The 27958-nt window shown below is 53.3% G+C and overlaps 2 protein-coding genes and 1 non-coding gene across 3 annotated transcripts in view; 1 reads left to right on the top strand and 2 right to left on the bottom strand.

Annotated features, from left to right (window-relative positions):
• Positions 1–3681: 3681 nt before the first annotated feature.
• TRNAR-UCG (transfer RNA arginine (anticodon UCG)) lies at positions 3682–3754 on the bottom strand. Its single transcript has one exon. It is a non-coding gene; the product is annotated as a tRNA-Arg (tRNA).
• Positions 3755–3955: 201 nt separating this feature from the next.
• On the top strand, positions 3956–21423 carry POLG (DNA polymerase gamma, catalytic subunit). The gene is made up of 23 exons (XM_047797167.1): positions 3956–4152; positions 4879–5656; positions 8523–8718; positions 9773–9937; positions 10046–10192; positions 10339–10418; positions 11217–11399; positions 11501–11655; positions 11794–11920; positions 12875–13108; positions 14489–14609; positions 14768–14854; positions 15141–15248; positions 15662–15822; positions 16446–16499; positions 16610–16727; positions 17194–17329; positions 17423–17669; positions 18865–18987; positions 19114–19282; positions 19402–19610; positions 20263–20423; positions 20908–21423. Exons 2-23 carry the CDS (start codon positions 5040–5042, stop codon positions 20982–20984), a joined length of 3675 nt encoding a protein of 1224 aa, XP_047653123.1. The 5' UTR covers positions 3956–4152; positions 4879–5039; the 3' UTR covers positions 20985–21423.
• FANCI (FA complementation group I) overlaps positions 20625–27958 on the bottom strand; it is a 79447-nt gene continuing 72113 nt past the window's right edge. Inside the window, exons 33-38 of the mRNA XM_047797166.1 lie at positions 27024–27077; positions 26882–26941; positions 24502–24573; positions 22954–23049; positions 22303–22407; positions 20625–21339 (exon numbers count right to left, since the gene is read on the bottom strand). Of these exons, the coding sequence (XP_047653122.1) occupies positions 21259–21339; positions 22303–22407; positions 22954–23049; positions 24502–24573; positions 26882–26941; positions 27024–27077 (468 nt within the window). The 3' untranslated portion in view covers positions 20625–21258. The remainder of the gene's footprint in view (positions 21340–22302; positions 22408–22953; positions 23050–24501; positions 24574–26881; positions 26942–27023; positions 27078–27958) is intronic.

Below are 27958 nucleotides of genomic sequence, written 5' to 3'. Positions count from 1 at the left end.
AACTGCTGAAGCTGGGCTTGGCAAACGTGACAGAAAATGGTCAGGAGGTGAGCTCACCAGAGGGACCCAGGAGGAGCAGGCTGTGACCAGAGAGGCCCTGAGTCAGCAGCGGTGATGCAGAGTCTGCACCAGCCTGCATCTCCAGCACCAGCCCATGTCTGGCACACGGCTTTGGAGCAGTGTCCTCGGCTTTCAGGGGTCATGGGTGTTTCCTGTCTAATGGGGCTATTGAAATCCTTGCCCCAGAGCAGTTCTCCCTGGGTTCACATCTTGGGGACACTCTACTACTTACTGCTGTAGGACTTCAGCTTCCCTCCTTCACCATTCTGTGCCTCAGTTTCTTCATCAGTGAAAGAGGATAATAACAATGTCTCTATCCTGTGGTCAATGTGAGGATTAATTAAGTCGTAAATTTAATTTAATTTAATTTTTTTTTTTTTAGCACTGCAAGTGTGGCATATGGAAGTTCCCAGGCTAGGAATTGAATCAGAGCTATGGCTGCCGGCCTACACCACAGCCACAGCCACAGCAACACGGGATCCAAGCGTGTTTGTGACCTACACCACAGCTCACGACAATGCTGGATCCTTAACCCACTGAGCAAGGCCAGGTATCGAACCCACATCCTTATGGATACTAGTCGGGTTCGTTACTGCTGAGCCACAACAGGCACTCCAGCATTCATTAGTTTAGATGCCAGCACCTGACGTCTAGTAAGTGCTGGTTGTTACCAAGCTCCAGCCAGGCCCTGGAGCTTCCAGTGAGACACAGGTCTGTCTTCCCGGGAATTGACAGCAGTAGAAGGGGAGATTTTTTAAAAATCTGCTTTTGGAGTTCCCGCTTTGGCACAGTAGGTTAAGAATTTGACTGTAGCAGCTCAGGTCACTGCAGAGGCACAGGTTTGATCCCCGGGGCAGTGGATGAAAAGATCTGGTGGTTGCTGCAGCCTGTAGTGTAGGTCGCAGCTGTGACTCAGATTCAATCCCTTGCTGGAGAATTTCCATATGCCATGGTGTGGCCGTAAAAATAAATAAACGAAAAGTCAGCTTTTGTTCCAACTGAAGTACATGCTTTGCAAGAAAATACAGAGTGTTTTGATTAGGACAGGGGGTTCCTAGTGAATTGGTCTCTTGCTATGTGGAAGGAGAGGTCAAGGGAATTGTAGGGAAATGTATGTGGCTTCTCAGGTACCACCAGCAGGCAGCTGGGCAGGAATGGCTCATGCCTCTGGATACCCTCTCAAAGTAGGAATCAGTGTCTATCACTTTTGCCCTTGCTAAAGATTCTAATTCCAGGGCTAGGGTACCAGACTGGCCTGAATTAGCCTTCTGGGAGGGGCAGGCATGTCAATGGGTATTTCCTGGCACGGAACCTAGAGGGAGGGGGGCTCTTCTCCTAGTAGATATCACGCAGGCCCAGCAACAGTGTCCCCAGGAATGACATTCAGTTAGGCAAGGGGAACCTAGCTTTTTTGAGCCATAGACATCTTCTAAGAATAATCCTTGTTTGTTTGTTTTTGCCCTTTATCCGGATAGGGGTCTAATTGGAACTGTAGCTGCGGGCCTACAGCACAGCAACACTGGATCCAAGCCTCATCTGCAACCTACACCACAGCTCGGGGCAACTCCAGATCCTTAACCCACTGAGCGGGGCCAGGGATCTAGCCTGAGTCCTCATGGATAATAGTCAGGTTTGTTACCGCTGAGTCACTCACAACGGAAACTCCTTAAGAATAATATGGGTTTTTTTTTGCTTTTTTTTAGGGCCGCATCCACAGCATATGGAAGTTACCAGGCTAGGGGTCTAATTGGAGGAGCTGTTGCTGCCAGCCTATGCCACAGCCACAGCAACACCAGATCTGAGCTGCGTCTGCAACCTACACCACAGCTCATGGATTGTATTCGCAACCTCGTGGTTCCTAGTCAGATTCGTTTCCACCACACCACGACGCAAACTCCTGAGAATAATGTTTTTAAATGCACACAAAGGAAATCAAAGATAATGAAACGTTAGAAAGAACACAAAGGTGATGTAATATAATTTTTTGGTTAACTCATTTAAAAAGGAGGCCTAGGAGCAGCCTAACACACTTCTGTTTTGCAGTACAGATGAGCGTGAACAATCTGCAGCAACTGTAATGTGTTATGGGAATATCTGTGTTTGCACTCGGGGGCAAAGTCTTGGGTACTGCTAACCCTACTGCGGCTGCTCACCTAACCTCATAATTGAAGGAAATGCTAAATCGCAGAAAAAGATTAGAGGAAATAGTGAAAATGTTTTCCCCACTTAGGGACTCCCTGATTTAAGCCTTGTCTTGGCATTTTGTAAAAAATATCAGTGGTAACATGGTTAAGTGACAAGAAAAACCCAGATTATAAAATGCTGAATTTTCAGTTGAGTGTAATTTTTGCCAAGAGAAAGAACCAAATAAAAGTACTTTTCTGTGTATATTAAATATATCTAGGAGTTCCCGTGGTGGCACAGTGGAAACGAATCCGACTAGGAACCATGAGGTTGTGGGTTTGGTCCTGATCTCATTCAACGGGTTAAGGATCTGGCGTTGCCTGTGAGCTGTGGTGTAGGTGGCAGATGCGGCTGGGATTCCGCGTTGCTGTGGCTGTGGTGTAGGCCGGCAGCTGTAGTTCCGATTAGATCCCTAACCTGGGAACTTCCATTTGCTGCAGGTGTGGCCCTAAAAAGCAAAAAAAAAAAAAAAAAACCCCCCCCCCCCAAAAAAAAAACCCAAAAAAAACCACATGTATATATGTATGAATTGCAACGTGTAAACAATATTTCATACTTAAAAATAAAGGGAGGGAGTTCCCTGGTGGTCTACGGAAGGATCTAGGGTAATGCTACTGTGAGGCCTTCACAGACCTTTTCCTGGGGGTTTCTCTGCCTTTCTGGGTGGGTTGTGTCCGCAGGACAGGTGGGGAGTGTGTTTTCCTGGGTATCTCCAAACCGCACCGCTGAAAAATACTGAAGGCCGTTGTCAGTTCCCGGTGTCCTGGCACAGGCACGGGCTGGAAGGTGGGGACTGACTTTCGGTGAGGCCTCAGTGTTGACCCTCATCAGCTGTGTGTCCTCAGGTCTGTCTCAGATCGCTCTTAGCCTCACTTTCCAAATCTTCGTAGCTGTGTCTCCAGGATCCAGGTTCTCCTTATCACATGGGGCTTAATCTGAGTGGTACTTCACAGTTTATCAGCGGGATGCGCGGACAGGAGACCGCGAAGACTGGAGGGCAGCTCCCCGGGCCGGCGCAGCGGGACGCGCTGGGGCGAGGGCTTAATACCTGCTTGCAGATTCCGGTTCGGCGAAAGGTAGCGTTTGTACCGTCAGAATTGCCCCAGACGGGGAGAGGAAGGGGCTGCCTCTGGTGCCAATCTCCACCATTCCGACACATCTAATGATTTGAAACCGGTGCCTCGACTTAGGATGCCCCCCAGCTTTACCTTCGTGGAGGTACACGCACGGCAGTTGCCTGTTAGAAGAGTACTGCCGCTTCCCCACGCAGAAGAGCAATTTCGCACGGACGTACGGGGCATGGTGGATGGGGACCCGTACTTCCCCAGATCTGGGTGTTTCCAGACGTCAGTGAACTGTAGTAATTGGTAACAGCGTCTCGTGCGGTTCTGGCTAAATTCCTAGGAAGGTGCAAATCAAAAAGGGTAGCTGAGCTCCCGACCGCGGCAGGACTCGAACCTGCAATCTTCTGATCCGAAGTCAGACGCCTTATCCATTAGGCCACGCGGCCACCCGCTTGCTGCTCTTCTTTGGACAGCCTAAACTATATTCTTACCGCCTACCGGCTTGCCTGGGACCAACCCACCTGCTTCTTGAGCGGGGGAGGTTGGACCTTGATTCCCAGAGTTCCGTAGGGAGAGCCCACCCGGAAGTCTTATTCCCCCCCCACGGGTGGACCGGTCCACTTGTGACTCTCCTATTGGTCGCACTGGGAGTCTCCCGCCTGCCTCTCGGGGTAGCCGCGGGACCGAGCGGGACGCAGACGGGAAGTTGCGGCTGCCAACGAGGCGGACTGGTCGGGTGGAAGCTACAGGCCACGCCGAGGCTGCAAAGGCCGCGCGAGGGGAGACGCCGCGTCTCTGGCCTGGGGTCGGCAGCCGCCGACTGAGAAGCTCCGGGTGGACTGAGGTTTCTGGAGGGTCGGCGCTGAGGGGAGGTCGGGTCGCTGAGCGGTGGCGCAGGGAGCGCGGCCTTGAGCTGGGCGGAGGCTCGTCCCAGGGCGCACCGCGGCGCTGCCGCCGGGCTCAGGCGGGCTGGCGGCCGGGGGCCTCTGCCGACGCCACCTGCAGGGCTCCTTCGGCCCGCTGGGCCCCGGCCCGGGCGTGGGTGGGGACCCCGCGGGACGGCGGCCTCCCCGGACGGGTTCGAATCCGCGCGCTGGCTTCTAGAGGCGCTAGGGCCTCGGGCTGCGGCGGTCACGGTAATGGCAGCCACCGTTAGCCGAGCATTTGCCCAGGGCTGGGCTGCCCGACCTGGTCTCCCTGTGTCACCCGAAAAGCAGTCTGTATGGCTGGTAGAACTCATAACCCCATTTCAAAGAGTCGGGAACCGGGGCCTAAGAAGCTTGCCCAAGGTCATAGGTCTCCTAGGAGCCGGAGCCGGGATTCAAACCTGTTCAGAGTCTGCGCTCTTAGCCACTAACCTTCATCTTCCCCAGTGAACCCACGTGAGCCCCAGTTTTCCTCTGGAGGGATACTGATCCTTCCCAAGGTTGTCTGATGATTAACTGAGAAAATGTACCCAAAGGCGCCTGGCACACTGCCTGGGACGCAGCAAGTGCTTAAGGAGCGATGGTTGTTAATGTAGCACGTGTTGGGCATTTCATAAGTTAACACTGTCGTCTATCTCCTTTAGGATTTGTTGGGTGGAAGGCAGGCATGATCAGGACCGTTTCACTGACAGGAAAAGAGAGACGGGACGTGTCTCCCTCCACGTCTTCCCGCCAGTAAAAGCTGCCAAGCTGGAGCCCAAAGCCAGGTGTCCTGACTCCCAGCGGGGGGCTCCCTGCACCAACCATGAGCCGCCTGCTCTGGAGGAAGGTGGCCGGCGCCAGCGTCGGGCCAGGGCCGGTTCCAGCTCCAGGGCGTTGGGGCTTCAGCTCCGCCCCCGTCCCCGTCCCCAGCGACGGGCAGCCACCGCCGCAGCCGCCGCAGGTGCCCTCCTCGGAGGACGGGCAGCTGCGGCACAACCCACTGCACATCCAGATGCTCTCGAGAGGGCTCCACGAGCAAATCTTCGGGCGCGGCGGGGAGATGCCCGGCGAGGCCGCGGTGCGCCGCAGCGTCGAGCACCTGCAGAAGCACGGGCTCTGGGGGCAGCCGGCCTCGCCCTTGCCGGACGTGGAGCTGCGCCTGCCGCCCCTCTACGGGGGCAACCTGGACCAGCACTTCCGCCTCCTGGCCCAGAAGCAGAGCCTGCCCTACCTGGAGGCGGCCAACTCGCTCTTGCAGGCCCAGCTGCCCCCCCGGCCCTCGAGCTGGGCCTGGGCGGAGGGGTGGACCCGGTACGGCCCCGCGGGGGAGGCCGAACCCGTGGCCATCCCCGAGGAGCGGGCCCTGGTGTTCGACGTGGAGGTCTGCTTGGCAGAGGGAACTTGCCCCACATTGGCGGTGGCCATATCCCCCTCGGCCTGGTGAGTAGGGGCTGGGGTTGGGGACTTCAGCACACGTGGGGGGCCCAGCTTAATAGTTTGGTTCAGGGAACATTTGCTGAGCTCCAACGATGTGTCTGACTGGCGCTTTTCCAGGGATTGTGGATTCAGCAGTGAGCTAAAATAAGTTGGACCCCAGCTTGTACAGAGCTTACTTTCTGGTGGGCAGGTGGGTGGTAAAGGACACCCAAGCAAAGGTCAGGTGGTGACTGGGGCTCTGCACAGAATCACAGTGGAGTGCTGGACTTGAAACTGACTGGGAGACCACTTGAGATCACCTTGATTTGGTGCCTTACGGCTTCCTGAGAAGTTGGCCCGAGACATTGGACTGTGTTTCTATCTGGGGATGCTAATGGTTCTTTTGAGCAAGAGAAACCTCCCTTTTGCGGTAGTGTCCCAGGCAGCGTAAAACGGCTTAGCATCCCCAGCTGTTCCCTTGAATGCCAGACTAAACCCCGCCCCCTTCAGTGTTTCCAAATCCTCCCCTCTCCCCCCAGGTAACAACCCCCCCCCATTTGAGAAACAGTGTTTCCTTTCCCCAGCCTCCCAAGGCATTGGTGCAGGCATTTTGGTCCCTCAAAGGTATATCCCATCTCTTTCCTTTTTAAAATAACTTTTCTAAAGTGCTACCCACGTTTCTTTTTCAAACAATGATGGCAGTACTGTTTCTCCCCTTTTTTTATTCTTCATTCCAGGATTAAAATACTATTTACAACCTTAATGCTTTCAGGCATGGCCAGCAAAAAAAGTTGGCAGTTTCTTTATTCCTATTGGAAGCTACATCTTTGTAAAGAAAGCTGCGAAATGTTAAATATGCAGTTGAAAATGGTGAAAACATGGCTAAATAGATAAGGTAGGCATTAATGGCTGAAAAGAGAAAAACTAGATGATTCCTCATTGATTTAGTTGCAGTTAAGATGAGACTCTCAGTGCTTACTGTGTAACTCGATGGTCAGAATAGAGGGAATGCTGTCCATCATTTGAGGAGATGCAGTAGGCTGTGGTGGCTGAAAGGAAATGAGGGAACCAGTGACAAGAAGGACTTGTCTTTTGAACTTTTGGTCATTTGGGGCCACTTTACCCAAAGTCCCCTTTTTCTTTTCGTTGCCTCCTTCTCCTCGACTAACTTTTCACCTCTTTCAATTTTCTCTCCCTGTCCCTCCCACCCTCCTCTCATTCTCATTCCATTTCTTGCCAGTGGTACCAGGGGCACTGCTGGGTCTGCCTGGCGGCAGAGGTCATTGCTGAGGAGTGGGCTCGCGTGGGGCCTTCCTGGGAGCTGGGGTGGGGTGGGGGTGGGTTGGTGCCCGATGGGGCCCTGCCAGCAGCCCACTCTTCCCCTGGGCGCATCCTTGCTATGGGGCTGGGGAACATGAGGCTCCAGAGCAGGCCGCGGTTTCCATTGGGAAGGAGAAGCCCATAGGGCAGCTTCCCCAAGGCTGCTGGTCAGGGCTTTGGTCATCAGACCAGAGGGACATTGCACAGGCTGTCAGTGCTGATGGACGAGTCACAGGGAAAGTGCAGTATGAATGGCAGTGGTTCTAACTCATCTTCAATTTGCCAGAGGTGTTTGTGTTTTGGCCTCTTTTTTTTTTTTTTTTTTTTTTTTTTAAATCACAAGTCAATTTAACAAGGTGGTTCTCATGCATAGCTGCAGCCCTAGAGCTTGACCCCAGTCTGGCTTTTTATCACACCCAAAGTCCCTGTCATCACCCTGGCCTCCAGTATTTGCCATTCTTCATCCTTCTGTGTTGTTTTTAAGGACCTTGACACGCCGAATTGAAAAGGGAGGAGGTTTCAGCTTGAGTCCCTGAGTGTATTCCTACCATTTGGAGTATGAGTTAGGGTTTATCAGGTTTAAAATTGGGAACTTTTTTTTTTTTTTTTTTTTCCTTGCTGCTAGGCCCTTCCCCGAAGAAACGAATTTTTTGTCATAAGGGTTGAGGCAGATAACCCTCCTCCCCTGTGTAAGGGGAGCAGGGGGGCTCCCTCAAAGCTGTGGTGGCCACTGTGTCACCACATGTGGCCTCGTCACTCACTTTGATACTGAGTGGCTTTGACCCTTTGGCATGATCTGTGGAGCACAAGCAGCTTTTCTCCAGGGCCATTGCCCCACACTTGGCCTGGTGGATCTGGAGCCAACTCCAGCCTTTTCCTGAATCCATGTCAGCCCTATCCCCGTCGTCCCCCTGCCCCCCGCCGGCCCAGCACGTATTTCCTAGCCCGTGTGCACATGCTTCCTCCATTCTGGCACTTTCCCTGGTCTCTCACTGAGGGTGGTTGCTTACAGGCACAACACCTTCAAGGTGTGTGATTTGCTCTTTGTCCTTCCAATTCTTTCCAGGTGTCAGATGAGTCATCCTATACGTGTGTGCAGCATTTGTCTTTTTTTTTTTTTTTTGTCACTTTGAATTACAAAATTCCACTTTGGGTTCTCTTATAATTGTCTCTCTCCTTTGCTGGCACTTTGAACATTGGCTGCTTTGTGCTCATAGACACGCGGAGTCAAGAATGTTCTAAGATGCCTCAGGGCCAGGCCCAGACTTGGTGAACCCTGGACCTCACAGACACCTTGGGGGGCCCAGGCTGGACGCCTGGCTGGGACACCCGGCCCTGTGGCACTTAGCTCCCTGTCTGTCTGTCTGTGGCAGTTGAAAAGTAAAGAAGCATCTGTAATTCCTTCCGCTCTGAACTCAGGCCCCTTCAGGCCCCGCCCAGCCCCCTGGTCTCATGTGTGTCCCCAGCTGCTAGTGCAGGACCTGCATGTGGCAGCAGGTGTGCAGTGGGGGTTGGGGAGCAGAACCTTAAGGCCTCCGTGCCCAACCTGCCTGCCTCTTACTATCCTCAGGTATTCCTGGTGCAGCCGGCGGCTGGTGGAAGAGCGTTACTCTTGGACCAGCCAGCTGTCGCCGGCTGACCTCATTCCCCTGGAGGTCCCTGCTGGTGCCAGTGGCCCCCCACAGCGCGAGTGGCAGGAGCGGTTGGTGGTGGGGCACAACGTTTGCTTCGACCGAGCGCATGTCAGGGAGCAGTACCTGATCCAGGTATGGGTCCCGGGGCCCGATGCAGGTTCTGGGCTGAGAGCCTGTCTCAGGGGCTGGGAGGGCGCTGCGTTTCCAGGCCGAGGCCTCCGTCGCCTTTGTGGTAGCTGCAGGGCCCCCTGTTGAGCAGCCTTGCCTGTGTGCCTAGGCCCAGCTGTTCTGTCGCTTGGCTGTGCCTGGCACAGGACCTGAGTTGCCACAGAGTGCCAATGGCCTGCATTTCTGTGTGGCATTTTTGAGCTTCGCGTGGGTCTTTGGAGGCCCTAGGCCGCGCAGCCTGGTTTCTCATTCTGCCTCGCCCGTTAGTGAGCAGCCTGAGTTTCTTAGCCATCCCTGAACCTCAGTGTCCTGGCTTGTAGAAAGAGGGAAATAGCAGAAACCGCCTCATAGGGTGGCTGGGACGGTTTGAACAATACACACATCGGACGCTCAGAACCACGTCTGGTGTGTGGTTATGGCAATTGTTAATTCTCTGGAAAGTGCCCTTGGAGAAGGGCAGGGCAGGTGAGAGCAGCCTTAGGCTTTGGCGGGGCTGCTGAAGCGCAGACTCCCAGGGCCCCAGAGCCTGTGAGGGCCGAGCCTGATAGCTCAGAAGGCCTCTTGTGGCCACTCTGGTCCCGAGAGCTCTTGCTAGATGCTGGGAAGGACTGTGTGCTGGGTCCGAGCCAGGCCTGTTCTTTCAAGGGTGGCAACAATTTGCAGTTCCTGGTGTGGTGCAGCAGAAATGAACCGGACCAGTATCTGTGAGGAGCCTGGTTCGATCCCTGGCCTCGCTCAGTGGGTTAAGGATCTGGCGTTGCCGTGAGCTGTGGTGTAGGCCGGCAGCTCTAGCTCTAATTAGACAGACCCCTAGCCTGGGAACGTCCATGTGCTGTGGGTGCGGCCCTAAAAAGCAAAAAACAAAGGGAGGGGGTGGGTGGCAAGGATTTGAGAGGGCAGGGCCCTCACAGGTGGAGGGACCAGCGGGTGTGAAGGCTGTGTGCTGGGAGGGGCCGGTTGCTGAGCACCAAAGTGGCAGCAATGGGCCGGCCGCTGAGCTGCAGCCTCTCCTCCTCAGGGCTCCCGCATGCGCTTCCTGGACACCATGAGCATGCACATGGCCATCTCCGGGCTGAGCAGCTTCCAGCGCAGTCTGTGGATGGCAGCCAGGCAGGGCAAGCACAAGGCCCGGACCCCCCCACAGCGGGGCCACAAGTCCCAGAGCAAAGCCAACGGCCCAGTGGTGAGAACACCCTGGGGGACCGAGCGGGGGGGCATTGGGACCCCTTACCGGCCTTCTGTCTGGCTTGAGGCCAAGCTCATCTGCTGTGTTCCTTGCTCTGGCTTCCAGATCTCATCCTGGGACTGGCTGGACATCAGCAGTGTCAATAATCTGGCAGATGTACACCACCTCTATGTGGGGGGGCCTCCCCTGGAGAAGGAGCCTCGTGAGCTGTTTGTCAAGGGCAACATGAAGGACATCCGTGAGAACTTCCAGGTATGGCGATGGAGAGGGGCTCTGGGGACACGGGCTCTGGCAGACCCCTAGCGACCCTGGGGAGTGTGGCTTCCAGACCTGACCCTGTGACTGGCGGTGGCAGTGGGACGGCTGCCCACCCAGCGCCTTCCTGTCACCTGTGCCAGGACCTGATGCGGTACTGTGCCCAGGATGTGTGGGCCACCTTTGAGGTTTTCCAGCAGCAGCTGCCACTCTTCTTGGAAAGGTGAGGAAGTGCCCCTCTGGGGCCCCTGGGGTTGGGGTTCCTGCTCCCTGGGCCTGCTGTAACCAGGCGGGAGCCCTAGCTTTCCTGGGCGGGGAAAGGGAGCCACTCTGGCCAGTGGTGGCCTTCTGGGCCTTGGACTCTGGGGTTTCTGCAGAGGCCCTGGGTAGGAGGGGGACGAGGCTGTACTTGTTTCAGATGCGTGGTCCTAGTTTGCCAGGTGCCCCCTTTGAACCTAGATCTTGTGCTAAGGGCTTCACTTCGTCTTGGTCATGTTTGCTCGTGAATTAGTCTTATGATGTGGTTGGTCAGAGTCAAAAGTGTCAGCCAGATCTGGTTCTGGTCTTGACTGTCCTATCCAGCTCATTTGACCTTGGCCAAGGTTACTTGGTTTGTCTGGGCCTTGGTGTTCTTATCTGTGAAACACACCCAAATACCCTGATTATTCTGGCTGTGAGGTTTTTGTATGGTCTCTTCTATGTATGGGGATGTTAGCACAGCACCTGGTGCTTAGTCGTTACTGGGCAAATGGCAGCTCCTTGGTTTTTGTGATCTGTTATTCCCACATTACCCCCGAGGACAGGATGACATTGTTTGCATCTTAGAGATGAAGCAGCTTGGCCTCAGAGAGAGGCAGTGCTCACCCAGGGCTCTCGGCTGGGAGGTGGTAGAGTGGGGCTTAATCCCCTGTCTCTCTGACACGTGGGTGCTTGGGTTGAGGCTTGGCAGCTTGGCTCCAGGATTAGGCCAAAGCCTGGCCTCTTGTGGTCATTTATGGCAGCCCTGGTGCTTGTCCTCAAGGTGTCCCCACCCAGTGACTCTGGCTGGCATGTTGGAGATGGGCGTCTCCTACCTGCCTGTCAACCAAAACTGGGAGCGTTACCTGGCGGAGGCCCAGAGCACCTACGAGGAGCTCCAGCGGGAGATGAAGAAGTCGCTGATGGACCTGGCCAACGATGCCTGCCAGCTGCTCTCGGGAGAGAGGTAGCCAGGCCTTGGGTGGCAGGATCCCTGCAGGGGACAGGCAGGTGGGAGTGCTGGCCTTGGGCTTGGCCTTAGCCTGCCCTGGGGGACTGGCTGTGCAGGTACAAGGAAGATCCCTGGCTCTGGGACCTGGAGTGGGACCTGCAGGAGTTTAAGCAAAAGAAGGCAAAGAAGCTGAAGAGGAAGGAGCCGGCCACAGCCAGCGAGTTGCCCATCGAGGGGGCTGGGGCCCCAGGTGATCCCAAGGAACAGGAAGGTAGGGAATATGGCAGGAGGGGTGCAGGAGTGGGTCCTGGGAGGGTCCTGGGTCCCTCCAGCCTTCCAGAGGTGAGTCGGTCACCTGCAAGATCCCTCCCTGGTCCTGATCATCCCCCTCTCTCCTGCCCCTGTGCAGACCCCGGCCCCCCCAGCGAGGAGGAGGAGTTTCAGCAAGATGTCATGGCCCGCACCCGCTTGGAGCAGCTGAGGGGGACCACGGAGCTCCTGCCCAAGCGGCTCCAGCACCTTCCTGGACACCCAGGGTGAGCCCTGTCACCCAGCAGGTCCACAGGCCTCCCTTGGCGCTCCCTTCCCTCTGGGACATGCCTATTCTGGGCCCCAGCGCAGGGTTGGTGTACAGATGGGCCCTCCCTGACCTGCACCTTTTGTCCCTGCCGTCTTCTAGTCCTGCTCTCACTAGTTTTCTCTGAGCTCTGGGTCATTTGACTGACTTAGTACAAGCGCCCTAAGCAACTGCTGTGTGCTGGGCCTCACAGAAGTCACCGAGGTTACAAATAGGGCCGTTAACTCCTTTCCAGTAGCTGCTCCCTGGGAGGAGTTGGTTGTGCAGACCAGCCAGAGCCACTGGTATTTATATCCATGATGAGACAGAAGAGTGATCAGTGCTAAGGCAGTACCTAACTCTGCCTGGGGAAATCCAGGGTGGCTTCCTTGAGGAGGTGACCCTTCAGACCCCAGAGGGTGGCAGAGATGAGAAAGTAGGGGCAGCCAGTGTGCACAGCAGGGTGCCAGTTCTTGTGCGCTGAGCGCCTCACTTGCCTCAGCCTTGTGTTGACTCTGGTGAGCAGCACGTGCAAGTCAGAGCTCTGAAGACCCTGGTGCGTCTGCAGAGCAGGTAGGAGGGCACATGGGCTCCTCTGGTCAGTTTCCCTGCATAAAGAGGAGCTTAGGAGAAGCGCAGCCCTGGGCTGTGTTTGTGTGTCCTGGCTTCTGAGCAGAACAGGGACGCTGACATAGGCTTTTTCCTTTTGGGATATTTGAATTCTCTTGGATTCCGTGGGGTTCCTGGCTGCATCCCAAGAGGAGGGGATGTGACTGTAGGCTGAGGTCATACAGAAGGCTTTGGCGTCCCAGAGAGTGGGTGGGGCGCAGTCACAGGAGACAGTGCCTTCCTTGCCATCACACGGTCATCGTCACCATTGTGTCGTGTCCCCTTGGTGCCCCCCCCCATGACACTGCTCTCTTTGGGGGTGCAGGTGGTATCGGAAGCTCTGCCCCCGGCTGGATGACCCCGCATGGACGCCGGGCCCCAGTCTCCTCAGTCTCCAGATGCGCATCACGCCGAAGCTCATGGCACTGACTTGGGACGGCTTCCCTCTGCACTACTCAGAGCAGCACGGCTGGGGGTACCTGGTGCCTGGGCGGCGGGACAACCTGGCCAAGGTGCCGGGCATGGCCCCAGCATCAACAGCAGTGCCCTGTCCCTACACGTAAGGCGCTGGCTCAGGAGCAAGTGGCTCCATTCTAGGAATCCCCTCCCCTTGCTGGAGAGACTCAGCTCAGGCGAACAGGGAGCTTGGTGTGGGTGGGCCAGTTTCCTTCACAGGAACCTGGAGAGGGAGGGCTGTTGGAAGTGACAAGGGGGGATGTTGTGCCCTGCCCCCCCCCCCCCCCGTTTTGGTCTTTTTAGGGCCGCACCCATGGCATATGGAGGTTCCCAGGCTAGGGGTTGAATCGGAATCACAGCTGCCAGCCTATACCACAGCCACAGCAACCTGGGATCCGAGCCATGTCTGTGATCTGCACCACAGTTCACGGCAGTTAATCCACTGAGCGAGGCCAGGGATCGAACCCATGTCCTCATGGATACTAGTCAGATTCATTTTCACTGGGCCATGATGGGAACTCCCTGTGCCCGTCTTTTTGAGTATAAGCTATTGAGCGCTATGTCTTGGGTATGAACCTTTTACAGTACTCCTCTTGTCTGCTCCCTAAGCAGCCCCATGAGGCAGGATGCTGGTCTTCCTTTTATTTAAAAAAAATTTTTTATTATTTATTTATTTATTTTTGTCTTTTTGTCTTTTGGTCCTTTTAGAGCTGCACCTGCGGCATATTGAAGTTCCCAGGCTAGGGGTCTAATCAGCTGTAGCCACTGGCCTACTCCAGAGCCACAGCCACGCCAGATCCGAGCCACGTCTGCGACCTACACCACAGCTCACGGCAACGCTAGATCCTTAACCCACTGAGCAAGGCCAGGGATCAAACCTGCAACCTCATGGTTCCTAGTCGGATTCGTTTCCGCTGCTCTACGACGGGAACCCCATGGTCTTCCTTTTAGAGTTGGCAAAACAAAGGCCTAGGGAGATGAGTTTCTTGTCTGAGATCTCAGCCCTTGAGCTTTGACAGGCGGGGGTTGTGGAGAAGCCCTAGCGCTCCTCAGGTAGCCCAGAATTGAGAATCCTGGCTCTGCGGGGCAGCGTGACCCCCCTGCATGGGGCCTATGGGCAGAGGGACAGGGATCCGCCTGCCCTTTTGAGCTGAAGGATGGACAGCGGGTTGAGGGCAGCCTGTGGGGAGGGGGGCAGGTCTGGCCCTGACCTGACCCCGCTTTGCTGGAGTTTTTCCTGAGGCGGCAGTGGCTCTGGGTGAGAGATGCTTAGATTCGAGTCGGCCCAGGCCTCGAAACCCACCCTGCCACCCGTGTGCTATCATCTTCAATTTGTCCCCCTGTCTGTGAACTAAGAAAAGTGCTATCCATGGGTGCCTCAGAGCTGATTCTGAGGACAAAAAACGGGGATCGTGGAAGGTCCCAGCGAGCTACCTGGCCTGCAGGGACACCCCGTACTCAGCGGCTGCTGTTCTCTGCACAGAGCCATCGAGTCCCTGTACAGGAAGCACTGTCTTGAGCAGGGCAGGCAGCAGCCGGAGCTGCAGGAGGCAGGCCTGGCTGAGGAGTTCCTGCTCACCGACAGTGGCACCGTGTGGCAGACGGTGAGGCCCGAGGGGCAGCGGTGGGGTTGGGGGAGACTGGACGTGCCAGGCTGCTCACCACGGCCGTCCTGGGCCGTCTGTATGTTGGAGGGAGGGGCTGGTGGACTTGGGCTGACTTAGCCCCCTGCTTCATCCCCTTGGGACCTGGGCCCATCCAGGTGGAAGAACTGGGCTGCTTAGAAGTGGAGGCTGAGGCCACGGTGGAGAAGCTGCGAGCGGCAGATCCGGGTCAACCCCCAGCTCTGGTGAGCGGGGCGCCTGCTCAGGGTCCTCTGGGTGGGTGCTGGGTGGCAGGTCTCCCCCTTGCACCCATGTCGCTCTTTCCCTCCATGGAGTTCCCACGGTTTTGGGTTGGGGGGCTGGGTGACAGGTGCTCCTTGCCTTTGTTGGAGGCCTGGGAGGAAGCCTGGGGCCTCGTGGCCGTCCCGTCGTCTCCCTGCTCGCCGTTTCAGGCCCGTTTCCCGCCCCCCATGGCCCTCGCTGAATGCAGGTGCTGGAGCAGGGCCTGATGTGGGTGTGTGGCCCCCACAGACTGCTACGGGCAGCCCCCAAGCCAGCCGGCCAGCTCATCACCATGGCAATGGGCCTTACAACGAGGTGGATGTCCCCGGCTGCTGGTTCTTCAAGTTGCCTCATAAGGTACGTGTCCCGGTTTGTGTGTCACCGTGTTCCACAGTGTCCTCGCTGTGCCCCAGGCACACAGTAACCCCCATGACTCACTCGGAGAGCGCCTTTTCACAGGAGTGCCGGTGGTAGTGGGGCGGAGTGTGATCTCAGATCCAGGTTGCCGTCTCTCTGAGCCCTTGTTTTCCTTCTGAAAATTGGGTGGTGAGGGGCCTGGTGGTGGACTTAAGTGACATTGGGCACGTCGGGTGTTGGCACTACATCTGGTACATGATGGGGTCTGTTGACTGAGGGCTGTTCCTGTGAAGGGAACCAGGTTTCTGTGTGTGTGTTTGTGTGTGTCAGCAGAGCCCGGGTGTGCAGAACACTGGCTCCCCAGCTGGGGGTCTGCCATGTGCCTCCAGCCCTACTCCCTCTGTTCTTCTCAGGATGGGAACAGCTACAATGTGGGCAGCCCCTTTGCCAAAGACTTCCTGCCCAAGATGGAGGACGGCACCCTGCAGGCTGGCCCAGGGGGCGCCAGTGGGCCCCGTGCCTTGGAAATCAACAAAATGATTTCTTTCTGGAGGAATGCCCATAAACGTATCAGGTGGGCCACTGTGGGGGCAGAGACATGGCCCAGTTAGCACAGCCCCAGGGGGCCCCTGACAGCCCGTGCGGCCCTGGAGGGACGGCCCAGCTGTGGTCCAGAGGCCCAGCTGCTTGCGGTCCTGGTGCCAGGGGGCCACAGGCAAGTCTCCTTCCCTCTCCAGCTTCAGTTCCCTGTTCTATACAGAGTGCTACCATAGGGCCTCAGTGGCCCCTCCTGTGGAGGGCTGCCAGACTGTAAGCTCTGTTGGGGGCCGGTGCCAGGTCCTGGCAAATGGATTGAAGGCTGATTTCAGGGCAGTTGTGGCTGCCGGCAGCACACGCTTCTGACAAGCTGGTGAAGTCTGTCCTGAGCATGAAAGAGGTGGTGGTGGCAGGACTGATGTCGGATGCCTCCTGGACATGCCAGGATAGGGGCAGAAGCTGCCTCAGACACCTGGCCAGTTCCCAGATGCCTTATTTTACTGGGTGGTTAATGCTGGCACTCAGGCCTTGGCTGCATCAGGGCCCAACCCGAGTCAGAAGGGCTGAGGCCACGCAAGCTGGGCTGAGGAGAGCCGTGTGGTGACGGGGAATGGATTCTTCTCCTCACGGCTGTGCTGAGCAACCTCTCTGTCCCCACAGCTCCCAGATGGTGGTGTGGCTGCCCAGGTCAGCTCTGCCCCGTGCTGTGACCAGGTATGGCCAGCCTGTGGTTGTGGTGGTAGGAAAACCGAGTGGGGCCGGTCCCGGGACCAGAGCAAGCTGCTGCTGAGACTCACGTTCTTCTCACCCCCACCCCCCACCAGGCATCCAGCCTTTGATGAGGAAGGCCGCTACGGGGCCATCCTGCCGCAGGTGGTGACCGCTGGCACCATCACCCGACGTGCGGTGGAGCCCACGTGGCTTACTGCCAGCAATGCCCGGGTATGTGCCCTCTGTACCTCTGGTCCTGCCCTTCCTCTCCTGTGTGTCTAGAAATTGGAGTCGCACAGGGCTTTTACTCTGAGGAGCACAGAAAGGGACCTAAGATCTGGGTCAGGCAGGACTCAATTCGAGTTCAAGTCTAGCTTCACAGCTTACCCATTTCTTCAGCAGACATGTTCTAGGCACCTGCTCCCGGCCAGCTGTTGACAAGGCATGATAAACACAGCTATTGTGGGCCTAGAGGGGCTGGGCATAGAGTCAGGCGTGGAGCAGGGCCTCTTCACCTGTCACCCACACTGCTGCCGGGTGGCCAGCCCTGGAATTGTGGCCTTTGGGGCAGTGCTCCCTGGCATTCCCTAAAACCATTCCCCTGGGAAGGGCCCAGCGTGCAGTCTCGAATGGTGACTGGAGTCCAGGCCTGGGTGGGAGGAGTCTCCCTGAGGGCCTGACCTCACTCTTCTGGCAGCCTGACCGTGTGGGCAGTGAGCTGAAGGCCATGGTGCAGGCCCCGCCTGGCTACGTCCTTGTGGGGGCTGACGTGGACTCTCAGGAACTGTGGATCGCAGCTGTGCTTGGAGATGCCCATTTTGCCGGCATGCACGGTGAGCAGGAGCCAGGGCTGGAGTGGAGGCAGCCTGAAGCCTCGCTGGGTGGGGTTCTGAAGTCGCCTCGTTCACCCCTGCCCTGCCCTCCAGGTTGCACGGCCTTTGGGTGGATGACACTGCAGGGCAGGAAGAGCAGGGGCACCGACCTGCACAGTAAGACAGCTGCCACGGTGGGCATCAGCCGTGAGCACGCAAAGATCTTCAACTACGGCCGCATCTATGGGGCGGGGCAGCCCTTTGCGGAGCGCCTGCTGATGCAGTTCAACCACCGGCTCACACGGCAGGAGGCAGCCGAGAAGGCCCAGCAGATGTATGCGGTCACCAAGGGCCTCCGCCGGTGAGGGTGCCACCCCCATCCAGTTACCCCCAGTGCTGCAGGCTGGCTTTTTCGACCCCCAGGGTTATCTCTTCCCATTATCTGACCCCTCACCCGGCCCCTCTCCCTCCAGGCCCCTGTGACCTAGCTCCTGGCTGGTTTGTCTTCGGGTTGTGATGTTTGCTTGCTTAACAGTTTTCCTCATGGGGTTAAAGCTGTGCTTTTATGTTGTCACCCAGCAGCAGCTGGTTGGTAGCTCTGGTTGTACAGAATAAACAGCAGTGTGGGGGTTGCACTCATAAGCCTGCAGGGAACGAGAGTGAGCCGAAGTGGTCGGTGTAGTAAAAGGCTGCTGATGGGAGGGCCTGAGGAACACCAGAGGTTTTAGACTGACGTTAGCAGAGGAGGAAGCCTTCCCAGGGCTCCAGTTTGCTTCCTCCGATGGTACCTCGTGTGCTCAGGGCCTTAGGAGTCTCCTAGGAGGGAGCCTGATCTCCTGGTGAAAGATGAAGAGTTAGGTCATAATGGTGTAGTAACTGAAGAGGGGGCCGGCACTGTCCAGTGGGGCGGGGGGCAGTGTGCGCTCAAGGAGGCAGGGCCTTAGTTGTAGAGCGCCTTTGAAGGCTTCAGAGAGGCGTGTGGACTGAGACCCTGCATCTTTGAGCAGAGGAGTGACATAGCTCCAGAGCCTTTAGGGGACAAGTCTGGTGATGTCTGAAGTTGGGCTGAGGTTGGGAGTCTGGGGGCAGTGGGGAGTCTGGGGGCTCAGCCAGGCCTGGTCCTGTGTTCTATCCCCTGCTCCTCTAACGGGCCTCTCCCCTTCAAAGAGCAGCCCCTTCTGTCTGCCCTCCCCCCAGCCTGGGGTGGGAGCCCTTGCTGCCTCCTCAACTAGTGCAGGCCACCTGGGGGGTCACTCAGCAACACAGGTTCTAAGGCATTAGGGCAACAGTAATGGCAATGACCTTTGTGTTCAAGTCTGTCCTTTACTGGGGTAGCACAACATCCTGGGTTTTTGTCTAGGCTCTGCCTCTCCCTGGCTGTGTGATCCCAGCAGGTTTCTTAGCCTGAGCCTCTCCCCCTCTGAAGTTGAGCCTGGAGGGACAGCATGACCCCAGGGGTGTTGTGGAAGTGGAGGGAGGTGGTATTGAATCCTCCAGCCTGGGGTTTGGCACAGAGGAGGCTTCCCCCAGGAATCAGTTGTGACGCTGTCCCCCAGGTATCGGCTGTCAGATGAGGGCGAGTGGCTGGTGAGGGAACTGGACCTCCCTGTGGACAGGACCGAGGACGGCTGGATTTCCCTGCAGGACCTGCGCAAGATCCAGAGAGAAGCTTCGAGAAAGTGAGCGCCTGCTGAGTGTTAAGCTGGAGGGAGGGTCTGGGTTGGCTCCAGGACAGCTGGGATGTTTTGTTTTTAGCTGAGGCACTGAAAGACCAGGCTTGTCCTCTCTTTGTTCTGGTCCCTCAGGTCACGACGGAAGAAGTGGGAGGTGGTTGCTGAACGAGCGTGGACAGGGGGCACAGAGTCAGAAATGTTCAATAAGCTGGAGAGCATTGCCACGTCCGACACGCCACGTACGCCGGTGCTGGGCTGCCGCATCAGCCGAGCCCTGGAGCCCTCCACTGTCCAGGGGGAGGTATCTGTCTGGCTGCCCTGGGAACCTGGGGAGGGAGGCACGGGGAGGGCCTGTACCACCTCCTACTCAGGACATGAACCGGCGTGTGGCCTTCTCGCCTGTGCCCACCTTCCCTCCAGTTTATGACCAGCCGCGTGAACTGGGTGGTGCAAAGCTCAGCTGTGGACTACTTACACCTCATGCTGGTGGCCATGAAGTGGCTGTTCGAGGAATTTGCCATTGATGGGCGCTTCTGCATCAGCATCCACGACGAGGTTCGCTACCTGGTGCGGGAGGAGGACCGCTACCGTGCCGCCCTCGCCCTGCAGGTCACCAACCTCTTGACCAGGTAACTCTGGCCGTTATGCCAGGCGTGTGGGGCTTAGACCAGGCTAAGCGTGATCTGAATGTTCATCTCCCACAAATAGATGTTCCACCTTTTATCTCAGTTTCTCAAGTCATAGGAAATTGAGATATTTTCCTTAATGTGTAACCGCTAATTCTTAAGTGCCAAGAGTTTGTTATTCTGTTTACCAGCAGAAGAGAAACCATTGTTCATGGGGAAACTCAAATGTGATTTTAATAATATTCTATACTTTTTTATATTTAGTTGTATTTTCTTGTATTCTTAGTTTGTACAATTGAACTAGATGATATTACAGTTTCATGTTGATCTGTCCTGATTAATGGGTAAGTAAGGTTTTAATAAAGATAACAAAAGGCCTCATAAATTCAAACTCTGGCCCAATAATTGAAAGAAATTCTTTATATCAATACAGTGTACCAAGCTGGAAAAAAGGTGTGTTTTGAGTCTATAACTGCATGTTAGTGTCACAGTGGGAGGCATCTGGCTGCTGGATGGAAGGCAATGCTGGCCTGTCAGCCTTCTTCACTAAGTGAACACACAAGTTGGGTGCAGGGAGGCTCTGCTGGAAGGGATACCGGGTCATTTCTCTGCTCATGACAGGGACGTGACTGAGAGGAGATTGGTTCTCTTTCAGGTGCATGTTTGCCTACAAGCTGGGTCTGAATGACTTGCCCCAGTCAGTCGCCTTTTTCAGTGCAGTTGACATTGACCAGTGCCTCAGGAAGGAAGTGACCATGGATTGTAAAACCCCTTCCAACCCAACTGGGATGGAAAAGAGATACGGGATTCCCCAGGGTGAGCACAACATGTTTGTTCCTTGTTACGTGTAGGCCATGAGGCTGACTAGAAAGTAGTCTTGAACAACAAGAGGCCTGGGGCACCAGAGGGTGTGATCCGTTTCTAACGTGTCCTGGGTCTAAGGTGAACATGACGTCCAAACACAAAGGGATGTGTTTCTGGCAAGCTGTTCTCCCATCTATTCTCTTTCCTCTTCAATTACAACAGAAATACTTTAAGATTTATTGTATAAAGTCAAAGTGCAAACTTACATTAAAAAATGGTGCTTTCAGTGTCCAACAAGTAAATCACAAAGTTTCTATTTAAAATGTATATAGAACAAACGTGTACCAGAAGAAAGCAGACCCTCCCACATGTACCGTTACCATGCCTGGCAACCTCTCTGAGCACTTCCATCCTTTTTAACATGATGCTCCTCTTCTCACTTAGCTCTGAGCATAGTGTTGAGAAAGCATCCTAACAAATTTGCACTGTTTTCCAGGTGAAGCACTGGATATTTACCAGATAATTGAACTCACCAAAGGCTCCTTGGAAAAACGAAGCCAGCCTGGACCATAGCTCTGCCTGGAGGCTCTGAATTTGCTCCCGTGGAGCTTCATTGGGGCAGTGCAGGCTCTAAACTCAGGCTTTCAGCTGTGCTTTTGGCAGAATGGCTGGCCTTAGGCCGGTCCTTTTTCAGTAGTGGGACCTGCCAAGAACGACTGCCTCCAACTGAAGGTGCAGTTGAGTTCAGTGGGTTCAGAACCAAGATGCCAACCTTGGTGCAGGCTGTAGGACAAGGGGGCGTTTTTGCTTATTGGGTAAAAAGCAAGCAGAAGCCCCAAAGTTCCCATTAACTCAGGCATTTCATTTCTTTTCTCCTTTTCTTCTTGGCTGGTTCTTTGTTCTGTCCCTCATGCTCTGATGAGGTGCCCTAGAAGGGAGAGAGGTCATGCTCTAATGTGATCAACCTGCTCAAAGGCTGTGGAAATAAAAACAGAAATCCTTTATCTTCTCATCAAAGCCTGTGTGAGTCATGCTCTCGCCCCTCTCCCACTCGTGGCAGGTAGTTAGGCTGGAGATGGGGGGACCTCGGCAAAAGAGGAAGGTGGTGGTGACCCCTTTCCTTTGGACTGTTTGACCTGGAGGGATAGATAAACGGGGACAGGCAGGCAGAGAAGGGGCCTCAAAATGCTAGACTCCCCTGAACTCAGGTGCCCAGGAGCAGAGGGAAGGGTGGGGCCAGGTGCTTTACGACCTGGAGTGTAAATTAAAGAATGTAGGTTCTGGTTGTGAAATGCTAGCAAACTGAGGATGTTTTATGTGAACTTCCACTTTGAAATGGAATGGAGCACTGATCTGCTCCTCCTTTTCTGTACAGACAGGTGATGGAAACTCTAGGTAAGGAAACACCTGCGTCCGAGATGCTGCAGGGCTCACAGTGTGCTAGACGGCTGCTCTGCTCCCTTTAGTCTCAGCAGAGGAGAAAGGAGGATAAGAAACTGTCATGACCACCTGAGTGATGACAGGGGGGCCCTACTTTGAATGAGGGTGGGGTAGAGAGGAAGTAAAACAGTTTCTGAGCCACAGGGCTTGGGCTCCTAATTTTCCAATGGTTCAAAAGATCCCAGAGGGAAGACCCACAGTAAGACCTCGTTTTCATCCCCTTCTTTCTGGAAATGTCTACCCACAGTGTACTCAAGCCTGGGCATCAAGGTTCAGCCTTCACAACACCTCTCTTGACACTCCTCAGTGTCGTCACCTTTGACGGCTTTCTGGCCCTTTCCTTGTGGTCACTGCCCCTCCATTAATCTGGATGTTCACAGAGCAGCTGCTAATAACCAGCTGGGAAGGGTAGCTGGGGCTAACTGCACTCCAGTCAGAAGCAGGCACTGACCTCTTCATTTTCATCCTCATCCTCTCGAAGAACCATGTCCAGGATGTTCCCTTTGATCTTGAAGTCTCGGGAGGTGCTGAGCTTTATGTGCTGCATCAGGTTCACCTGTGATAGGATCATGAACACAGGCACGTTTTCCTACCGACTGACGACTGACCCTGCCCATGAAGGCCTAGGCCATCTCCAACAAACCCTGCAGTACCTGCCTAAAGAGCCTTTTTTTTTTTTTTTTTTGGCCTTTTAGGGCCGTACCTGCAGCATATGGAAATTCCCAGACTAGGGGTCGAATTGGAGCCACAGCTGCCAGCCTGCACCACAGCCACAGCAACACCAGATCTGAGCCACGTCTGCAACTTACGCAGCAGCTTGCAGCAATGCTGGATCCTCAGCCCACTGTGTGGCCTGGGATTGAACCGCATCCTCATGGATACTAGTTGGGTTCTTAACCAGCAGAGTCACAACAGGAACGCCAAAGGGCTAACTTTCTTTTCCATCAGTTTCCTTGCATGAATGGTAGGCTTCAGGCCATGAGATCAGAAACAGCGAAGAAACAGAACTAGGTTTTTTTCCACTACAGTCATGCTGTTTCAGTTTGCCAGGTCCTCACAAGAGGCAAATGCAATCGGTAGAAAACAACAAGAGTATGTTTACCTTGGATCTCTTAGAAAGGTGGATGAGAAATTTTTCATACTGTTCAATGGCAAAGATGAGATTAGGGATTGGCTTGGTTTCCCGAAGAACTCTGGCCTATAGAGCAAAGAAGAGAAGACCTAAATTTTGGGTTTAGGGATTTTTTGAAGTCCTCTGAACTGTCCATAGCAGATGTGGCTCACGGCTTTGGGGAAAAGCTAATCCATTCAAATGCAGTTTTACTTAAATATGAGTAATTAAGACTGTTCAGACAATTTAACCATTAAGAGACCTACATGCCATTGGAGACGGCAACGAACCCTCCCATGTATATTTCCTAAATATTACCTAGAGACTGGCTGAGGGAAGGACGATTTGTATATACTTGGTTGCCTCTCTGACTTAACATTCTTACAGCAATGAGCTGTTTCCTCTCTCTGGTCTCATATTCATCTTCACTGCCAGGATAAATCTCTTTTCTCTCGAATTTTAATTTGTAGATCCCTTTTTAGGCATACAGACATGTTTCTATTTATTTATTTATATTTTTTTGCTTTTTAGGGCCACACCCGCAGCATAGGATGATTCCCAGGCTAGCAGCTGAATCAGAGCTACAGCTGCTGGTCTACACCACAGCTCACAGCAATCTTGGATCCTTAGCCCAAGAGTGAGGCCAGGGATTGAACCTGCATCCTCATGGATACTAGTTAGATTTGTTTCCATTGAGCCACAGTGGGAACTCCTTTGGAGAGAATTCTATGTCTGAACATTTAGGTTTGTACTTTTTCATGTCTGCATAGTATTCTATGGTAGAAATGTACTCCAAGTCCTTTCAGCCAGTCCTCTATTAGTGGGTATCTTAGTTTTCCCAGTATTTCACTTTTACTTACAACATTGCTAGGACTATTCTATACATACGTCTTTGCAAATTCTATATCCTAGAGGAGGAATTGTTGCATTAAAGTGTGTCTGCAGTGCACCAGACAACCCACTTCCTGCAGCCGCCCAACCCTTCACACCCTGGCACGCACTCACTGTCCGTAAAACCACTTCTTCCCCAGTGGTCATCCCTAAGCTATCTCTATTTTTAAAGAAAGAGCTCAAGACTTTCTGATACTTTGTGAATAAAGCATATGTTTTTTCGTTCAGAGGAAAAAAGATGTGCCATCTGAACATAAATTCCATGAGCTAAGGAAGCAGCCATACAGAAATATTTTTCTCCCAGCTTTACTGAGATACAATTCACATACCATACAATTTACCCATTTACATTGTACAGTTCATTGAGAGAGTTGTACAACCATCACCATAATCAATTTTCGATCATTTTCACATCTTCCCCCCTCAAAGAAACCCTGTACCCATCCTGGCAGGCACCTTTGCAGTTTTTCCAACAACCCACTGCCACCCCACTCCCCAGTCTAGGCAACCACGAATCTGCCTTTTGAGATCTGCCTTCTCTGGACATTTGGTATAAATGGACCACATAGCCTGGGGCCTCTTTCCCGTAGCCCAGTCCCCCTGCAGGCTCCCGCAGTCACACCCGAGTGACCACCGGCAGCGGCTTACCACGGCCGAGGCACCCGCAGCGGCTTTCTCCTTCTTTTCTCCCGTATGTTTTAGGCTTTTACTCTTCTTGTTCTAAAGAAATAACAACAAATTCTCTCATTCCTGAAGATTTTTCTGCAGTCCAGTGGCAATTTTCTAGTAAGGTGACTACAAAGTCTGAGTGAAGAGACTGTCCTGCAGCAGATGCTGGAAGGTGGGGACATCCTGTGACACTCCATAATCCCCAGATAGTATCTTTGTAGTTTTTGTTGTTGGGAGGTTTACAGTCTTGCTCTTCGCATTGGCACATGAAAGTGAACCACTATTATAGCAGCCAGCCCAGGGCACAGCGAGGCACAGAAGGGCTGGGAAAGTGGGGGCTGGCAAGGTGGTAGCAGGAATAGGGGTTTCCCTACTGGGGAGTTAGCTAAAGGGTGCCTAGAGGAGAGGACGCTGGAGAGGCTGTTCCCGGAGCCATCTGTCCTACATGACAAGTGGTTATGTGCTCCAGGGGGGTTTAAAGGTCACAGGAACACTTGTTTCCCAGAGAATAAAGAGCTCCTAGAGAAAGGAACCAAGAGGTACAGGATTCTGATGAGGCAGAAGAGAACTGAGACATGAATCAGGAGAAACAGGGGAGAAAAACTACCCAAGTGTAAGGTACACAGAGAGGAACCTTCTTCCTGAAGGGGAGTTCTACACTCTCAAAGAATGGAACATGTCAGGCTCCAAGTAAAAGAAAAATAGACTTGCAAATGGAGAAATTATTTTACTGGTGCCACGTGAGAGGCAGGAACATGGTCCACACGGCATGTTCTGGAAAATAAGAAAATGCAGGAACCCCAGAGAGGCTGGTCTGAAGAAACCTATTCTTGGCCTTGGAAGGCAGGGTAGAGGGTAAAGACTTTTTAAAGGAGGGGCAGAGAAGCAGCCATAGAACTGTGAACAAATGAGAAGTGAGCCGTCTTCCTAAAGGTTGTACCCAAGATGGGCCCTCACCGAAACTCACCAAATCAACCCCATCTACTGCCCATTTCTGCTGGTTCAGGCAGGACTAAACTGCAGCCAGGAGAGAAGCATCTCTTAAAGGTAGACAGTTTTGAGCAATGGCTTTCATTGCTTTCTTCCTATTAAGATCCAAGACTATGGGAAAAAAAGAAGGGGCTACGAGAGAATAAATAGATCTGAAAGATTGGCAAATGCAACCCAGACTTCTAGATAAAAGTTGGAGTTAATGGAACCATGGGCTCTCTCACAAAGAAAAAATGCCTGTGGATCAGCTGACTTGTCAAGTATGGCTCTAAGTCAAGTATGGATAGAGAAGGGGAGAAATATCCAGGTTTTTGCGTAATATAGGAAAAAATAGTCTAGAAGGTGCCTGGTGATATGTAGAAGCAAATGCTTGAGACCTGGGTCGAACGCAAAACCCCAAAACCTTCCATTTTACATGTCAGCAAGAATCAAGTATGATCCTAGAGCAGAGGGGTTGGGTAACTACAACCTATAGGCCAAATCCAGCCAAACTGCTTGTTTTGAAAAAAAGTTTTGGGAGTTCCCTGGTGGCGTAGTGGTTAGGACTCGGCACTTTCACTGCTGTAGCCGGGGTTCAATCCCTAGCTGAGCTCCCACATTACGCTGCTGTATGCCATGGCCCCCTCCTCTCCCCCAAAAGAAAACTGCTACTGAACACAGCCAAGCTCATTCATTTGTATACTGACCATGGCTACTTTCAACAACAGAGTTTAGTCATGACACCAACTATATGACCTGCAAAACCTAAACGCGCTTACCATCTAGTCCTTTGCAGAGAAAATTTGCTGACCCCTGTTGCAGAGTCAAAGTACCCGGGTTTGGGTCACAACTTTGCCTCTTAACTTGCTATCTGTCCTTGGCTTTTTAAATAACTAACATTACCATTTGGCAGAACATTCCAGAGCTCAGTCTGGGAAACGCTGCTGTGAGACTACATTCATCTTACTAGAAGAGGTGACAGGTAGAGACGCTTGCCTGGTGTTGTGTGAAGCACCATCCGTGCGTCACTTCATTCGTCCTCGCTATGCTCGCTGCAGCTTCACTCACATCCCCAAAAGATACCCGATGACATGGATGTGGAATCATCCAGAAATAAACCAGCTCGCTGAACCCAAGCATGCTTGTTTCTTCCCGGCTCCAAGTGCAAACATCAAATGTGTTCTTTCTCTAAATCAAACTTTCATTTGTTTTATATATATAAAGATTTCCTCCTGCCTTGGCTTGTTCTCAAATGGGCACCTCTGGCTTATGGTAAACAGGGAACAAACTTCATGTATGCTCAGCTCAAGTGGCCTGGCCGTCGCCTGGGAATGTGAGGGGTCCGTTCTTACTTGAAGATACATTTTGATGCAGGCTCTGACTCACTTACCTGCATGTAGGAAATGAAAGAATAGCACAGAGGGGTCAGATGTGAACCTGAGAGCTTCACCTGCAGCAAAGGAGAAGGAAACCAATGTAACTGTAGGAATAAGATGTTTCCCCCATTCCTAGGAAAGGCATTCTCAACTCACCAGCTTTTCCATATTTTTCGGAATTCCTCCAGACCGCTGACACACCTGGAGATACTAATAAGAGGTTCCAAGATTGGCATGACTTATATAAATGTCCCATGAAACCATAGGTAGGTGACTCTGAGCAAATGGAGTGTGACTTACTGCTAAGGGGAGAGGGAAAATAAAACAAGCTACCATATTCACGGAAAATCCTAGACTTAAGGATTCCTCTTCTCCCTCCTCTAAGCTTCAAAAGCTTCCCAGACAGAAGGCGACAAAGGGCTCCTGTTTCTGACTTGTGCAGTTTATTGCTTTAAACCAATGACTTTGCTATTTTTCCTTAAAAAAAAAAGGTGTCAATTTTGAAGGTTCTCAGTATTTCTACCACAGAAGCTTAATGGCCACACCACACAGCCAGAGCTGCAGCTTTACAGAAATAGCTGCACTGCTGTTTGGGTATATGGTGTAAGGTGGTCCAGCATCTTTCTTGGGTTGTCTGTGTCTAAGTATTTGATGCAAATCATCACTAGAGTCAGAACTAAATCACCAGGTTCTTAACACTCTTTGGATGTCTGTTGAAAATAAAATATTGCCAAGTACAAAGAAAGTTTCTGTTAATAGATTCTAAGAAGCAGTAACCTAAACTCAAGGGTACGTATGCTTTGAATTTTTTAAAAATAAACTTACTCCCTGCCCTAGTTACCTGACCTGCAAGGCATAACACCTTCCTGTTAAAGGAACAAACACCTTTTCAGTGCCCAGACTGCTTTGAAATAGCCTAATTTTTTGTGCAACTGGAATCCAATTAAATTCTGATTAAATATCAGATTAAATATCAAATTAAATCTGTTTTTGTTTGCTTGTTTTGGTCTTTTTAGGACCATACCTGCAGCATATGGAAGTTCCCAGGCTAGGGGTCTGGGAACTGCAAATTGGAGCTGCAGCTGCCGGCT

Source organism: Phacochoerus africanus, chromosome 9, assembly GCF_016906955.1.
Source record: "Phacochoerus africanus isolate WHEZ1 chromosome 9, ROS_Pafr_v1, whole genome shotgun sequence".
Lineage (NCBI taxonomy): Eukaryota > Metazoa > Chordata > Mammalia > Artiodactyla > Suidae > Phacochoerus > Phacochoerus africanus.
This window is presented reverse-complemented; position numbering and strand designations above follow the sequence as displayed.

What these genes read in the sequence shown, in the direction of transcription:
- POLG (XM_047797167.1), top strand. Translation starts at nt 5,040, where the DNA reads ATGAGCCGCCTGCTCTGGAGGAAGGTGGCCGGCGCCAGCGTCGGGCCA. An exon ending in AATGCCCATAAACGTATCAG is followed by an intron (nt 15,823 to 16,445) that starts GTGGGCCACTGT and finishes CTGTCCCCACAG; the next exon opens with CTCCCAGATGGTGGTGTGGC. An exon ending in CCATTTTGCCGGCATGCACG is followed by an intron (nt 17,330 to 17,422) that starts GTGAGCAGGAGC and finishes CCTGCCCTCCAG; the next exon opens with GTTGCACGGCCTTTGGGTGG.